Genomic DNA, 17602 nt, shown 5'->3' with positions numbered 1-17602 from the left:
ATTATAACAATAATACAGATAATCGAAATGTGCTCTTACGTGGCCTAAAGAACCAAATATACGCGATAATACTTCTCTGTTTCTCAGGTCACCACCGGAGTTTCTCGACTGCAAATTGATTGGTTTCGAAGATGGAGATTACGATTTCACGGCAGATCTGCTTGTACGTCTTTGTCTGTTTCATATCAACTTCAACACTCCTCTGCTTGTACGTCTTTGTCTTCTCTTGGATCAGTATGCTTGAGTTACACGGCAAGATGTTGTTAGCGGTCATCGCAAACGACTTCGTCTTTGTTGTTCTTATCCTCTACTGCTTCGTCGTTGTTTGGTTTGTCGGCGGACTCACTGTATTCCACCTCTACCTCATCTGCACTAATCAGGCAAGATCCTTAACCTTACTCTTGCTGCTCTGTTTGGTGATCTGTTTTTGCAAATTTGTTTGTTTAGTTTGCTTGTAATTTTGACTCTTTTATTACTATTTTGCAGACAACTTATGAGAATTTCATACCGATATGACAAGAAAGAAACCCTTACGGAAAGGGTCTCTTCAAAAACCTGTATGAGTTGTTCTTTGCCAGAATCCCACCTCCTATGATCAACTTCAGAGACTGGGCTCCAGAGGAAACTGACATAGATGTTGGATCCATTGCATCTGAGCTAGACCAAACTTTTGGACCTCGAGGAGATAAATATGATATGGAAATGGAAATTGGCGGTTGCAAAAACAGCAAGGGCGGTTTGCTCCTCCAGACATTGAGGTATGACAATAGAAACATCGAACAAACTAACAAAAAGAAAGGTCTAGGTGAAGGAACAATTGAGACCAACACCGTGTTTCCCATCCCAGGGATTCAAGAGCCCGCATATTTAACAAGAAAATTGAGTGTTGATGTGAGATCTCACAAAAAAAGAAACCATGGATCACAGAACATAGATCTTTTGCAGAATCTTTGCGCGTGTGAAAAATGCTTGATTACTTGTGTAAACTATACTCTACCAAAATAAGAAAAAATATATTTAAAAAAAAAGGAATCTCAGATCGAATCGGTGTATATATATTCGGTATATGTCTGTCACAAACTTCTTAGTTTCTCTTTCTCTCTCAGCCGCATGAAGCAAACCTTGTGCCTTGTTTTGTGTGTTCTCTTCCTCATTTTATCAACAAGTTCGTCTGCAATTCGAAGAGGTATGTTGAATAAAGTAATGATTAAGTTCCTGAAAATTTGTATTATCAGTTGACATATATAAAAAAAAAATAGAAGTAACAATGGAATAAACTAATGTATTATCATATATATATATATATATATAAATGCTTCATATGTTCATAATTCGTAGATAAAATTTAAGTAAAAAGTTTTAAATGTTTTTTTTTGTATATTACTTTGTTATTTGAAAAATAGTTAAATGTGTTTCAAAATTTAATGGTTTAGGGTATAGGTTTTAGGGTTTAATCTTCAATATTAAGACACATTTTATTATTTAGAAATTAACAAAATAAAATAAAACAAAAAGTTATTTTGTAATTATAATAACATACAATAGGAATAAATATAATATTACAAATATACAAATTAATTATAAAAATTGTTTAGTTGTAAGCCTTTTTTCATTAATAGTTTACCTTGTGTTTTATGGTTTTATTTGTAAAAAATTACTAATAAATTGAAATCTATGTTAAAAAAATATTATGATCATATTCTCATTATTATAACACATTTCCATTTGATAATAGTATTTTAAATCATTTTAAATTAAAAAAGAGATTAAAATGGGATAAAAATATACATAAAACGAGAGCCAATAAGAAGAGATAATTCAAATAGCTGATGTGGCGTATTTTCAAACCGTAGGATCCGAGTGAATCCAAGGGACACAAATTCTTACCTCTCTTCATTATTTCATTGGCTAAACCATTAAAAACTAAAACATTATCAATAAACACCATCAAAAACTATGTTTACTCATGATTTTTTTTATTACAAACAACATGCAAATTTTTTTTCAAAAACATAAATAATAAAAATATTTTAAAAAATAATTAAAAACAACCCCGCTGCGTAGCGCGGGTATTAACCTAGTATGTTATAATATTGTTATGATTTGCTCTTTATCTTCCATCTAATCTTTGTATTTGACCATTTTAACATTATAAAAACAGAGAATCATTTTAAAAAACATGTTAAAAGATGTTAATTAATATGCTAGTATGGTCTAGAATTGGTGTAGTTTTATTACATAAACTTGATTTTTGACAAGTCTCTCACATAAGTACAAACACGTGATTAAATTGTCTGTGCCTACTTTTGATTTGGGTAGGGTTTTAAACCCGACCCGAACAACGCAGGCTATTAAAAAAACCCGACCCAACAAACCTCATCATCATCTTCACACCTACATTTTTTCCAAGGCTTCAGTTTCACTTCATCACTCTCACTTCTCTCTCTCTGCCCAAAACCAACAAAAAAAAAAAAGAATGAGCTCCCAAATCTGCAGATCTGCTTCCAAAGCAGCTAGGTCTCTTCTTTCTTCAGCTAAGAATGCTCGTTTCTTCTCCGGTACGTTTTAATTATATCTTCACTCTGTTTTTGATTCTTTTCTTGAAACGTTTTGAGATAACTTCTTGAATTCATGTGTTGGAACATCTCTATATAGATGCTTTAGATTCCTCGATCGGTTGATTTGATTCGTTTTAACTATGGATTCAAATTTGGTGAGATCGATCTAGTGTTTATATGATCTGATGGATTCGTTTCTTTGTAGTGTTATTCTGAATTTGGGATCTGGTACCTAAGTTTGCGGTAAGATCTGATTTTTGTTTTCTTGATCTTGATTTTTTTAATAGAAGGACGAGCTATTGGTGCTGCAGCAGCTGTTTCCGCATCAGGAAAGATTCCTCTGTATGCATCTAACTTTGCAAGAGCATCAGGTTCTGGTGTTGCCTCAAAGAGTTGGATCACTGGACTCTTAGCTCTTCCTGCTGCAGGTTTAGATAACACCCAAAATCTGTGTAGAATAGGATGAGTTTAGACTTCAATTCGTGACCACTATATTGTTTTTTTTTTTTGTTTTACAGCCTACATGCTACAAGATCAAGAGGTTCTTGCTGCTGAGGTAAAAAGAAGAAACCATTTTTTTAGTATTTCTTGATTTCTATTCATAGTCATTATGTGATTTGTTGCTGAACTGTTCTGTTTAAATCAGATGGAACGGACCTTTATTGCTATCAAGCCTGATGGAGTGCAAAGAGGACTGGTAATGAAACAGTAACGATTGGTTTTTGCTTAGTCTTGATTGGTCTGAGTTGTTATAGTTTCTTATTCATATGTGTCTGAATCCTTCCTGTCTCATGAATCAACAGATATCAGAGATCGTTTCTCGATTCGAACGCAAGGGATTCAAGCTTGTTGGTATCAAAGTTGTTGTTCCTTCTAAAGATTTTGCACAAAAGCATTACCATGACCTTAAGGAAAGACCTTTCTTCAATGGCTTGTGTGACTTCCTTAGCTCTGGACCTGTTATTGCCATGGTAAAGATAAGAGAAACTCTCTATTCATCTTTTGGAGTTTGAGTTTAGACTAACATGTCTTGTTTTTAAGGTCTGGGAAGGAGAAGGAGTGATCAGATACGGACGTAAACTGATTGGAGCCACCGATCCTCAGAAATCTGAGCCTGGAACTATCAGAGGAGATCTTGCAGTTACTGTTGGCAGGTTTGTTCTCTCTTCTCCTCTTTAAATCATCAATTCGCATTAGGACGTTTTAAAAAGATTTGGTAACTGAAAATGTGAAAATTGCAGGAACATAATCCATGGAAGTGATGGACCAGAGACAGCAAAGGATGAGATCAGTCTGTGGTTTAAGCCTCAAGAACTTGTTTCTTACACCAACAATTCTGAGAAGTGGCTCTATGGCGAAAACTAAAGTCCCACTATCTCTCGTCTTTGAAACCAGAGAACATTGTTTTTTTTTTTCTTATCTTACCCATACAATAAAAACAAGAAACAGTTGTTACGGATACAAACACATTACGGGTTTTGATTTTCCCCGATGAACTCAGTAATCAAGAGCATAAGCAATAAGTATGGGATGATTACTTTTTGAAAATTCTTGTTTGTTCTGTTGGCTTTTAAATTTTGTAGAAGACCTCAGTCTGATTTATCGATGCAGCAATATGGAAGACTGTGTTATTATCTTCATCCTTCTAAGTCCAAGACTTCTTTCCTGTTTACTCGCTTTAATCCATCCCAATAGAACCTTAAACGTCAAAACTTAATGTTTCTTCACAGCAATGTGCATAGCTGGCTCACAGTTGATCGTCAAAACGTTTATAGAAGAAGGACAAGCAAAACAGAACTAACTAAACAGTTCAGCATCACCTATTTGAGCCACGTGATGCAAAGGAGTGAGTAATCCTTCCTCTTCCTTTGATGCTAAGTAAGCTGCTGTCGATTGCCACGAACCCTCTCACCATTCGAAGGTGGTTGTTTTTGTAAGGCTAAAAAACCTGACACGTTTAGCTTCAAAGCAAGCGACGGTTTAAGGGTCATTAGTTCCATGGCAAAATGAGTTTGCCCTTTATCAGCTCAGCTGCAATGTGTAGTGGTGTCTCAGAATTCAGAAAAAGACACTTCATCAAAGTGATCTAGAATGTTTGCATCTTCTGCTATCAACTCGTAGAGTCTTTCTATATCTCCAACTTGAGCCACCTTCTTCAATCGTTCATAGATATTTGCATCTTGAGCTACCACATCTGTGATCTGATACTCTACTATATAACAACCACAACAGTCGACACAGCTTCACTAGTCATCCAAACTTGTGCTGCCTCCACTGTGTTTTTTGGTCATAGAGCAAACACAAACTTGCGTTTTGCGTACTAAATTAAACACAAAGACTTTGATAATTCTTATCTCAGGTCAAGTAGAGTCTATACGACGACCACTTATTAATTTCAATAGCCATTCAGTTCTCGGTTCGGTTTAGATATAGAAATCGGGATCGATTTGGATATTTTGCCGGTTCCTTCAAGCGGATCGGGTTTCCAATCATATATATAAAAGTAGAATTCCAGTCTCTCCTTATTGGTCCACTTGGCAATGCAATTTTAACAAAAAAAAAATTATATTAAAACACAAATTAAAAACAATTAATTTTCACATTTAACTCACATAATATAAAACTGAAATCTTTATAGCTTCTCCCTATAAATTATGCATTAACTTTATTTTTCCACTAAGTTGTATTAATCAATTGTATTAAAAAACAATAAATTAGAATTGTAGCTCTCATTTTTCTAAATATAATTTTTCATCATTTTTCTTCCTATAAATACTCATTATCTTATTCTCTTAGTCTATCACTATTTCATTCTCTCATCTTCTTCCACTACTCTCAAATCTCTTTTTTTGTTTTGTTTTGTTTTGTTTTGTATTTTTTTGTTATTGTTGTTGTATGGGTTATAAAAAATCAAATCAAATATCATTGTAAAAGCTTCTATTTTATATTAACATCTTATAAGTCATTATTTTCATACTTCCTTACAATATTCACCACATAATAAGATCATAAAGTTGAAATGATCCATATGTAATTATCTATTATGTCTCTGGTTATCTCACATATTCATGTATCATTTTTTAATAATTTATAAAGATCAATATAATTATCCATTTATCCATTTATAAAGACTATTTTGTTTTGTGATCCAATTGATAAATCTGCAGAGATCAATATAATATATATTTTTTTTATGATTTGAGGTTTTTGAAAACAAAAAGAACATAATTAAACAATTGGTTTTTTGTGTCTTTTAATCAAGATAAAAAATGATCCAAAAAACAAAAACATATTCAACTGGAACTTAAATATAAAAATAAAATATCATTTTAAAAATATCATTTCACTAAATTCTCTAAAGATGAAACCATTAGTATGAAATCTAGCACTATAAGATAAATTGATGAGTGAAAACTAAAAAAATATAAGTTATCCTTGGGATTTTAAAAATTATTGAGATTGAAGAATTCATATAATTTTATAAGAAAACTAATTTAGTGTGTCACTTAAAAAGTAATATTTTTTTTTATATTGAAGTATTATGTGTAAGTGTTGAGTTTATATCAACAAACAACCAAATCATGTGAATTTTGATTCAGCCACTTGGTATTCCTTTTATTTTAGGTTATAAAAAATTAAAATATTTATTTATAATTAAAGACATGTAACTCCATTTAACTCAAATGTAACTCCTATCCAATAATTGTACATTAATTCATTCCTCCTACTAACTTATTTATCTTTCAAGAGAAAATATTTTTGGTTAAATTTTAACATTTTTTATTTGTTTTGGTTGGGTAAACTTATATTCATATTTTGGTTGGCGAAATTAATATATTTCTCATGCAAAATTATTGTTTATAATATATTTCTCATTTCAAAGTTTAAAGCAATATATCATGTATATAAAAGTAAGCTTTTTGTCTCTCCTTATTGGTTGATTTTCATTTAATATTTTCTAATTTTTATTTATTTTTTTATTTGCTTTCTAATTGCTTTAAACAATATTTAAGACCCAATAAACACAATACATTTAACTCACACATTAAAATAAAATTATAACTGAAAATAAAATAAATTATGCATTAATCATATTCTACCACTCAATTTTATTCAAACACAATAAATTATTATTATAACTCCATAGTTCTAAATGTAACTTTCATCATTTCTTATCATATAAATAAGCATTCTCTCAATCTATCATTCTCTCATATTGACATTCTTTTACTATCTCCTTTTTCACATTTTCTCATTCTCTTCTACAATACCTCAAATCATTTTTCGTTTTTTTTTATTATTTTTGATTTCTTATTTTTGTTGTATGGGTTGTAAAAGACAAATGAAATATCGTTGTAAATTGTTAATGCTAAATTTTAATTTTAGAGACTACATGATATATATTTTACATTGTTCTTACTTTAAAAGATTTATCTCTTTTATCTAATTTGGATTATTATCTTATAAGTAATCATTCTCTCCTCCTATCCCACCAATATCAAATGTTGTTATATCTCATATGTGTTGTTAGAGTTTGATTCTATATTTTAGTTTAGAAAGTATTATATATATATATATATATATTTTCCTTTATATTCTCTTAATTCATTGTATCGTATTTTGGTGGGAAACCATAAGCTATTCATGTAATAGACTAATAATCCTAGTGATAACTCAGCCGTCAAGTTATATATATATATATATATATATATATATATATATATATTTCAGCCATCACTTACTATAACTCAGCCATCACATGAATATACAAGACCTTTCGTTTTCCCGTAAAAAACTATAACTCAGCCGTTAAGCGATATTTTGGCGGGAAACCGTAAGTTAACCTAATAATAGACGCGACCTGTCTTTTGATAACTATAACTCAGCCATAACATGAATCCGTAAAAATATAACTCAGCTGTAAAGCAATATTTTGGCGGGAAACCATAAGTTAACCTAATAGTCGACGTGACCTTTCGTTTTTCCAAAAGTTAACCTATTGTTTTTCCTTTAAATTCTCTTAATTTATTGTATCGTTTCGGTTTCTTACTCATTGTACTTTTGTGTCGTCTTCTACATGAACTAATGAACTATGAACTACGAACTATGATTTTGTGTTTTTTTATTTTTTTATTTCGTTTTGTTAGTACTTTCATATTAATATAAGGGAAGGGAATCAGTCGTTATTACGATATCTCAGCCATCACAGAATCATAACTCAACCATAAAGTTCAATAAGTCAACCACATTATAGAATAACTCAGACATCACTTTACCGTAACACTTTGAATAATTATTTTAAATTTAGATTTGAGTTATAATAATTTTAATTTAAATTGTCGGACAAATACTTTTACAAAAAATAAAAATGCGTGAAACGTTTTAATAATATCGAGAGACGTTTTAATACTTTAAGAAAAATAAAATTCGAAATTCGAATAATAATTATTTAATTATTTGCAATAATATCTTGTGATAAAAAGCTCACTTTATGAATTTATTATGCGTGTGGATTTGAGCAGGCACAGAATTAGTGATTTTTCACGCTTCCCTAACAACATTTTTTGTAATATCGAGAGATGTTTTAATACTTATTAGTAATCTGACAGAACAAAAGACCCAAGAAAGAAAGAAGAATACGTTTTCATATCTTCATATTATTGAGAAGACCCTAAACGATAACTCAGCCATAACGTTACCATAACTCAGCCAACCCCAATTTAGAATGACTATATAACCGACCAAACCGATCCAAACCGGAAACTAATTTTTCCATTATTTTCGGTTAATTACGGTTATATTCGGCTTGCTATCGGTTATATTAAGTTAATCGACCTAATTTGGATAACATTTGGGTTATTTATGGTTATATAGTCGTCTAACCGACACATAACCGGAAATAACCGAAAAGTAATTTCAGAATTTTTTTAAAAATTTGAAAAATGGTTATCATATTAGTATATCCAAATTACCACCTTAAACCAAACACAATATAACCAAAACCAAACTGTTATATTAAAACCCATAATATTGGAAATATGAAACATACATATCTAACCCTAACCCTAACCCTAACCCTAACCCCTAAACGTCATGTGTTGTATGTTTTACACATCCTTGGTGAGAATGTGTAAAAATCAATCTTTGTCTATAATTATTACTTTTCATTGTTTATAGTGATTGTAATATTCCTTTTTTCATTCTATATTTTAATTTTGAGTTATAATAATTATAATTTACAAATATTTCATAAGTTAGCCGTTTATGTCGACAACTCAGCCGTATCAGTCAAATGTTTGAGAAATACTTTTATTAAAAAAAATTTTTTTTAATTCAAATTCAAATTTTAAATTCTTTTTAAATAAAAAATCGCTAAATCTTACTTATTACGCGTGTGGTTCTTAACAGTAAACATAATTATTGTTTGTGTCTCTCCAACAACACTTTTTGTCTTCTCGAGAAGGTATATAATAAATTAATATACCGTAAACGATAACTCAGCAATAACTTTACCATAACTCAGCCAACCCCAAATTAGAATGAATAAATAACCGACCAACCGAACCAAACCGGAAACTATTTTTACATTATTTTCGGTTAGTTACGGTTATATTCGGCTTGCTATCGGTTATATTAAGTTAATCGGCCTAATTTGGATAACATTTGGGTTATTTATGGTTATATAGTCGTCTAACCGACACATAACCGGAAATAACCGAAAAGTAATTTCAGAATTTTTTTAAAAATTTGAAAAATGGTTATCATATTAGTATATCCAAATTACCACCTTAAACCAAACACAATAAAACAAAAACCAAACTGTTATATTAAAACCCATAATATTGGAAATATGAAACATACATATCTAACCCTAACCCTAACCCTAACCCCTAAACGTCATGTGTTGTATGTTTTACACATCCTTGGTGAGAATGTGTAAAAATCAATCTTTGTATATAATTATTACTTTTCATTGCTTATAGTGATTGTAATATTCCTTTTTTCATTCTATATTTTAATTTTGAGTTATAATAATTATAATTTACAAATATTTCATAAGTCAGCCGTTTATGTCGACAACTCAGCCGTATCAGTCAAATGTTTGAGAAATACTTTTATTAAATTTTTTTTTTTTTAATTCAAATTCAAATTTTAAATTCTTTTTAAATAAAAAATCGCTAAAATCTTACTTATTACGCGTGTGGTTCTTAACAGTAAACATAATTATTGTTTGTGTCTCTCCAACAACACTTTGTCTTCTCGAGAAGGTATATAATAAATTAATATACCGTAAACGATAACTCAGCAATAACTTTACCATAACTCAGCCAACCCCAAATTAGAATGAATAAATAACCGACCAACCGAACCAAACCGGAAACTATTTTTACATTATTTTCGGTTAGTTACGGTTATATTCGGCTTGCTATCGGTTATATTAAGTTAATCGACCTAATTTTGAAACGTTTGGTTATTTATGGTTATATATTCATCTAACCGACACATAACCGGAAATAACCGAAAAATAATTTCAAAATTGGAAATATGAAACATACACCTCTAACCCTAACACTAACCCTAACCCCTAAATGTCATGTTTTGAATGTTTTACACATTTTGATCAGAATGTGTAAAAATCAATCTTTGTCTATAATTATTACTTTTCATTGCTTATAGTGATTGTCATATTCCTTTTTCATTCTATATTTTAATTTTGAGTTATAATAATTTTAATTTACAAATATTTCATAAGTCAGCCGTGTGAAGTATGTAAATCAGCCGTAACTTAACCGTAAACCAGCCATAATTTTGAAAATAGACAAATCAAAGTTTTACAAATCCAAGTACAACGAGATAACAAACGAAACGAAGGAAGGACATAATGCATTATTTAATCTGGATCAAAAAAACCAGGTGCCTCATTGTAGATTTCTGCAGCCATTTTAACCCGTATAGCCTGGATATTTTGATCACTGATTCCATCGAAAGACACACCAAGCGCTAGACATTCAATAAACTTTAAAGCGTACACGCCACAGTCACCAACCTGTACGTTTTGAGGGACCTTGGAGGCACTCTTCCTCCTGAAACCGAACTGACTGGCAGTAGGTGTACGAATTTTGTGAGGAACGTTCGCGTTCATCATTGCTGGAATCATCCGTGTAAACGCCCTACAATCATTCAGCATTTTAAGCTCACTCTTTTCGGTTACTTGTCCCACGATGCTATCATAGCAATCAATATGCCTTCTCTTTAGATCCACGTGCAGCGCCACCCAGTGATTGCCTCCAGTTTGTGGACAAATATACAGGTGATCCACATCTTCTATCCACTTCAAATTAGTCGGTTCATCTAGTGGTAACAAACCTTTAACTAATTCTTCATAACTATTGCCAGTCATTTTAAAAAACTTGGGTTTCATATTGAACATCGTATAATCACCAATCATCGATCTAGTGAACCACGGGTCTATAAACCCAATGCGTTTGTTGTGGAATGGGAAGGGATCTCGTTTGTACCTAATACTGAGGAGTCTCATAAACGCGCCCAAGTGCTGTAAAACAGAAAACTGATTAGTAAACAACAACTCTGCCATAATGTAATATAAGTCAGTCGTAAACAATAACAAATCATACCACTGCCACCTACTGTCAATATGTATTATATCTCAGCCGTAAACATAATAACTCAGCCATCACTTATAATATCTCAGCCGTAAACATAATAACTCAGACATCAAGTTAAACTTACTTTATCAAACAGCCACCCAAATGTACCAGACGGCCAGTTATTTCTTTCGGTGATGAGAGTCCTATAGAATTCAATATTTGATGTTGACTTGCCTAATGGTGTATCCCTAAGAAAAAAATAAGAACAGGTTAATATAATTTTAACAAGATGTGATTAACAAGGGTCTAAAGGGTCATACTCGGCTTTCTTTAGGTACTCCAAAAGTTTCTGCAACTTGACCGGATCAACAGGTGCCAGAGGATCATATATTCCAGGTCCAGGTGAACAGTTCTTCCTCATGCACGTCAGTCCGTTGTCCCCAATATAAGGAAAAGTCCTCTCTTGTGTAGCTTGTAGTTTATTCAATGAACTTCCATCCGGGGACAGCTTAACATTCTCCAGCCTTAAAGCTTTGATTCTATCAAGCCTAATCTTTTCCTCCTCATCATCCTCAGATTCAGGTTCAAGGATATTGTATTCAGCCATAATCTTGGCTGTCATATCACATATACTGCTGTCAGCAGCGTCGGCACCAGCGTTTGCACCAGCTTTGGATACTCCCTCATTCAAATCAGATCCCAATTGATTGATTTGATTAGGCTTAGTAGTCTTTCTAACTCTTTTCTTTGGCGGATTATTTCCATCCTTCTCTTCCGCCAACTCTTTGACCTTCTTTGCAGCTACCGCCTCATCTTCTGCCTTCTTTTCCGCAAACTCTTTGACCTTCTTCGCAGCCGCCACCTCAACTTTGGCCTTCTTTGCATTTAATTCTTCGTCCTTCTTTCCATCATTGGCATTTTTCCTCGTGTTAGTCCGTTGAATTGGTTTCGTAGCAGCTGGAGACTTCTCAATGAAATTAAGAAGATGATCTTTATCAAACTCATCTTTATCAAACTCTTTATTCAGATTCCTACTGACCCCAGCCAAACCACTGCCAACTACCTGTATAACATAAGCGAAGACAATTAAAGATAATGATAACTCAACCTAAACAATCTGGAAACTCAGCCATAAGATTAACATAATTCAGACAATACCGGAGGACTGTTGACAGAGTAGTTTTGGTGCATTTTTCCTGGAACTGCTAGTACTGGTGGACTTTTTGGTGACAACAGTTCATCAATAAGGTTCCTTATTTTGAAATTTTTACAAGTGTTTTGTGAAAACAGTTCATCCCCAAGGTCTTCAACATTGTTTTGGCCAGTTTGCCCAACACCCAAGGAAAGCACGTGCTGTTTCATCTGCTTGAGATCACTCTCAACAGAACGAAACCTGGTTTCAAACCTTTCATTCATCCTCTCTTCTATTCTATCTCCAATGTTTTTTTCCAAGGTGTCAAACCTTGAGGTTAAATTAGACACCAACTCAATGAGAGTTCCAACCGGTCCACCACCCTGACTGTTGCAAACTACCACCTTCTGTTCAGCTCCTTCACCAAATCCACCACCCTGACTGTTGGAAACTACCACCTTCTATTCAGCTCCTTCACCAGATCCACCACCCTGACTGTTGGAAACTACCACCTTCTTGACTTTCTGCTTCTTTGCGGGAGGAGAGTCAGAATCAACATCCCAAAAACCTTTAACAAACTTATCCTCATGTATGTCTTGGATAAGGCGATCAACTGCTGGGTCGTCTTTTTGATCTGGCCACGTATGAAATAGCTCCCGTACATCATCCTTCATAACCATTTTAGTCACACGCAGCTGTAACATAAGAGAATATGAGACCCATCAGGGAATAATAACTCAGCCAACACTAAACAATAACTCAGCCAACACTAAACCATAACTCAGCCGTTACTAAACAATAAATCAGTCATAACTAAATCATAGCGAAGCCATTACTAAACAATCACTCAACCAGATATAAACCTTACCTCACCAAGCACTTTGATCTCTTTAGCAATTACCGATACCATCGTAGAACGTGTACGGTTTCCACCCCATTGAAGCATTGGTATGCCACCATCATTAGCTGATGCATTCCCAAACCGTTCTCCAAAGCATTTGATGGACTCATACGCCCAAGCCTGTAACACGGGTGTAAACCCACTGAGGGTGTACGACTTTCCCGTAGGGTTCAGCATCTTTATGGAATCAACAAGAGCTTCAAATGTTGACCGACCCCACGGATACGTCTTCATTGCTTCATCATCAAAAACTCTTTTGGCACTTTCATATGGAATTCTAGAGTTATGATGCAAACCATAAAGTCCAATGTGTTGAAGAAGCAACAGCCCCAACCATTTACGATGATCAAGGTTAACCCATCCCCGGCACACTTTTAATGCTTCTCTGAGTTCAAGTAGCGTTGGACCTGCCCCACCAGGCACTTTCAAAAGTCGGAAGAACTTTTTGTGTTCCTCTTCAAGTTCAAACTGTTCAGTAGGCATTGGGTCTATGTTTAACCCCGTCAGATAATGAAATTCATTCAACCCAAACCTGATAGGTTGACCGCCGACCACAAACCAAAGCTCCTTCTTATGTACCCTTAACTGGTTACATAGTAGGAAATGAACAACCTTACCAGACCAGACGAATTGGCTATCAACTAGCTTAGAGATTATTCCAATTGGTACTTTCTTCGTTTCATCCCACGCATCCAGTCCTATTGATTCCCTAATCTGAGGTAATTCTAACATCCTGAAATTTGTGTTTATATCTCTAGACTCTATTTTAGTGTATAGTCTTGGTGGGTAATCCCTTGCTTGTTCTTCAGAAATATCCTTCGCCATCTGATAGTAAAGCATAAAATAAATCAGCCATAACATATGGCAAACACAAGGCATATAATAACTCCGCCATAATACATAACTCAGTCGTAAAGCATAAGATAACTCAGTCCAAACTCAGCCATCCAAGACAGCGACAATCACCCGTATCTCAAAAATAAATAGGAAGACACATACCGAAACTCGAAGACGAGATGGCTTAGACGGAAACGAACAAGACCAGCGCCGACGAAGAGAAGAAAGAGCGAATGAGGATATCGAGCGAGGACGGCGAGAGATGACGGCGGGAGAGTAGAAAAAGACAGATTATCGCCGGCGCAATTAGGGTTAGATTTCGCCGACGATAAGGACAGAGAGTTTTTTTTTTCCGCGGTTTAAAAACCGTTCACTTTCCCTCTCATTGTAACTGTCGATGATGGAAAGATAACTCAGCAGTCATAAACGGTATCTCAGCCAACCCTCAAATTAGAATGATTAAATAATCGACTAAACCGAACCGAACCGAAAAAATAATTTTTCCCAATTTGGTATTTTTGTATTGGTATGTTTGCCTAGTTTTCTTATATTCGGCTTATTTCGGTTATATTATGCTAATCTACCTAATTACAATATATTTTGGGTTATTTATTGTTAGATATTCATCTAACCGACCAATAACCGGAAATAACCAAAAATTAATTTCAAAATTTTAAAATTTTTAAAAAAAAATTATTTTCAAAATGGTTCAACCATAAGTATATCCATATTACCACCTTAATCCAAACACATTATATCCAAAACCAAACTGTTATATTAAAAACAAATAATGTTACCTCATCTAACTCTAAACCCTAAACCCTAACCCTAACCCTAACCCTAACCCTAACCCTAACCCTAACCCCTAAACAACATGTTTTGGTATGTTTGACACATTTTGATCAGAATGTGTAAAAATCACTCTTTTTGTCTATAATTATTATTTTATTGGTTATAATAATAGTAATATTCATTTTGCCATTCTAAATTTTAATTTTGAGTTATAATAACCTTATTTTACAAATATCTCATAACTCAGCCGTTTAAGTCAATAACCCAGCCACTACTTAGTCAAATTACTGGCCCCTTCTTTAATAATAAATAAAAATACATGAAAAATTTGAATTCAAATTTTTGAATTTATTTTTAATAATAAATCGTTTAAAATATTTTTATTAAGCGTATGGATGATAACAAGAAACATAATTATTGTTTGCGTCTCCCCAACAACCCTTTTTGCATTCCCGAGCGGGTATATAATAAATTAATAGGGTGGCCGTCGGATAACTCAGCCGTAAAACCATTATTATGGCCGTTGCATAAGTCAGCCATAACAAAGTTGTTAATTTAACTGACTATCCTAAGTCAGTCGTGTAAAGAACACAACTCAGCCTTCAAGTATATTACTGTCAAACGACGTCGTTCGATATATTGTTTTAGTATAAATTAAGGGATTTGGTGTGATTTATTGCTTCAGTAATCGAGATCGAGTCAAGATGATGGCAAATAGAGATATATACGGCGGCAACTCCAGGGCTGATGAGAAAACTGCTTCTGAAGCACTAGCTGAGGTAGATCTCTAGACTATCTGAAATCTCAAAGCATCATCTTAATATTGTGTTTGTGGAACTGTAGGAACTGAATCGTAATGAAATAAATATGAAAATGAGGTACGGCGAAATCCGGAGGCGAGACAAGGGCGTTCCAATCGGGTGTAATTGCGGTGCGGTGCTTCTCGTTGCCACTTCTAATGATCCTACCACGAGAGGAGAACGTTATTTCAGTTGTCCGTATGACATCACAGATGTAAAGATTTTTGTACTCTTATTGTTGAGTTTTGTGTTCTGTTTCTGACTTTTTTTTAATCTAATATGAATTATGTACTATTTGTAAGGGTCCCGGTCAAGGCTGCGGTTTCAGGAAGTGGTGGACTGATGCAGTGCGCGAAGAGTTTAGGGTTACTCAGGAGGAGAAGAATGAGATGAAGCAGGACTTGGATGCAACCAAGAAGCGCATCGAGATTCAAGAAGAAATGATCTTGTATTTGGAAAAGAAATATGACGCGCTGGAGAAGAAGTTTGAGAGCTTGAACAAGTATCTGTGAGATTAGTCAAGCTCCGTTGTTTTTTTTTTTTTTTTTGGAATTGATATGAACTTTCTAAGTTGTGGTGTTTTATCAATCTATTTTAATAACTCAGTCATGATTAATTATAACTCAGTCATCATTAATTATAACTCAGCCGTCATAGACGATATCTCAGCCAACCCTCAAACTAGAATGACTAAATAACCGACTTAACCGAACCGATCGATAAAATAAATTTTCCAATTTGATATTTTTGAATTGGTATGTTTGGTTTATTTCGGATATATTCGGCTTAATTTTGGTTATATTAGGCTAATCTACTTTATTACAATATATTTTAGGTTATTTATTAGAATGCCTAAATAACCGACTAAACCGAACCGACCGATAAAATAAATTTTCCAATTTGATATTTTTGAATTGGTATGTTTAATTAATTTCGAAATACTTAATTACAATATATTTTGGGTTATTTATGGTTAGATATTAATATAACCGACCCATAACCGGAAATAACCAAATATTTTTTGATTTTTTGATTTTTTTAAAAAATATTCAAATGGTAATAATATTATTATATCCATATTACCACCTTAAACTATACACATTAAAACACATTAGAACCAAATCCAAAAATCAAATAATCTGAACCCTACATCTCAAACCCTAAACCCCAACCCTAACCCTAACCCTAACCCCTAAACGTCATGTGTTGTATGTTTTACACATCCTTGGTGAGAATGTGTAAAAATCAATCTTTCTCTATAATTATTACTTTTTATTGGTTATAATAATTGTAATATTCATAATTCAATTTTACATTTAAATGTTGAGTTATAATAATGTAAATTTACAAATATTTTATAAGTCAGCCGTGTAAGTCAATAACTCAGCCATCACTTAGTCAATTTGTCGGAATTTTAAGATTTTTTATTCGAATTTTGAGTTCAATTTTTTAATTATTTTGTATAATATATTGTGAAAAAACTAACTTTATAAATTGATTACGCGTGTGGATCTGAGCAGGCACAGAATTATTGTTTGGGCTTCCCCAACAACACTTTTAGTAATATCGAGGCACGACACGAAAGACTAAACGAAGCCGTACCAAGTTCATAACTCAGCCATAACTCACTCATCCGTACGAAGTAGATAACTCAGCCGTTCGAAATATATAACTCAGCCATAACATATATGTTTATTCAATATTTAATTATAACTCAGCCGTGTGAAGTACATAACTCAGCCGTAACATTGAAAATATACTAAACAAAGAACTTTCTTATCCAAGTACAATTCCTACCAAAAGAAATCCAGATGTTTTTTTACATATCCAAGTACAATTCCTACCAAAAGAAATCCAAAGGTTTTTTTACATATCCAAAGTGCAATTCCTACCTACCAAAAGAAATACAAATGTTTTTTACGTGAACTGATTCATAAAATCAGGTGACTCATCGAAGATTTCTGCTGCCATTT

The 17602-nt window shown here is 33.2% G+C and overlaps 1 protein-coding gene and 2 pseudogenes across 2 annotated transcripts; 2 read left to right on the top strand and 1 right to left on the bottom strand.

Moving 5' to 3' along the window:
* The first annotated feature begins 131 nt into the window (after positions 1-131).
* Positions 132-1005, top strand: LOC147948552 (putative protein S-acyltransferase 2 pseudogene; annotated as a pseudogene).
* A 104-nt stretch (positions 1006-1109) lies between these two features.
* Positions 1110-4106, top strand: LOC104719470 (nucleoside diphosphate kinase III, chloroplastic/mitochondrial). Its single transcript, XM_010437410.3, has 8 exons — positions 1110-1186; positions 2320-2558; positions 2846-2986; positions 3077-3114; positions 3205-3255; positions 3362-3529; positions 3600-3712; positions 3800-4106. Exons 2-8 carry the CDS (start codon positions 2477-2479, stop codon positions 3921-3923), a joined length of 717 nt encoding a protein of 238 aa, XP_010435712.1. The 5' UTR covers positions 1110-1186; positions 2320-2476; the 3' UTR covers positions 3924-4106.
* Positions 3909-13209, bottom strand: LOC147948551 (uncharacterized; annotated as a pseudogene). The gene is made up of 4 exons (XR_015567116.1): positions 13168-13209; positions 12207-12230; positions 11801-12131; positions 3909-4770 (listed from the first exon to the last, which is right to left on the bottom strand). The product of XR_015567116.1 is annotated as an uncharacterized LOC147948551 (transcript).
* Positions 13210-17602: the final 4393 nt, after the last annotated feature.

The sequence above is a fragment of the Camelina sativa genome, chromosome 2, assembly GCF_030686135.1.
Source record: "Camelina sativa cultivar CO46 ecotype springtype chromosome 2, ASM3068613v1".
NCBI classification, from domain to species: domain Eukaryota; kingdom Viridiplantae; phylum Streptophyta; class Magnoliopsida; order Brassicales; family Brassicaceae; genus Camelina; species Camelina sativa.
Note: the sequence above shows the minus strand (reverse complement) of the source record. Positions and strands in the feature narration are given on the sequence as shown.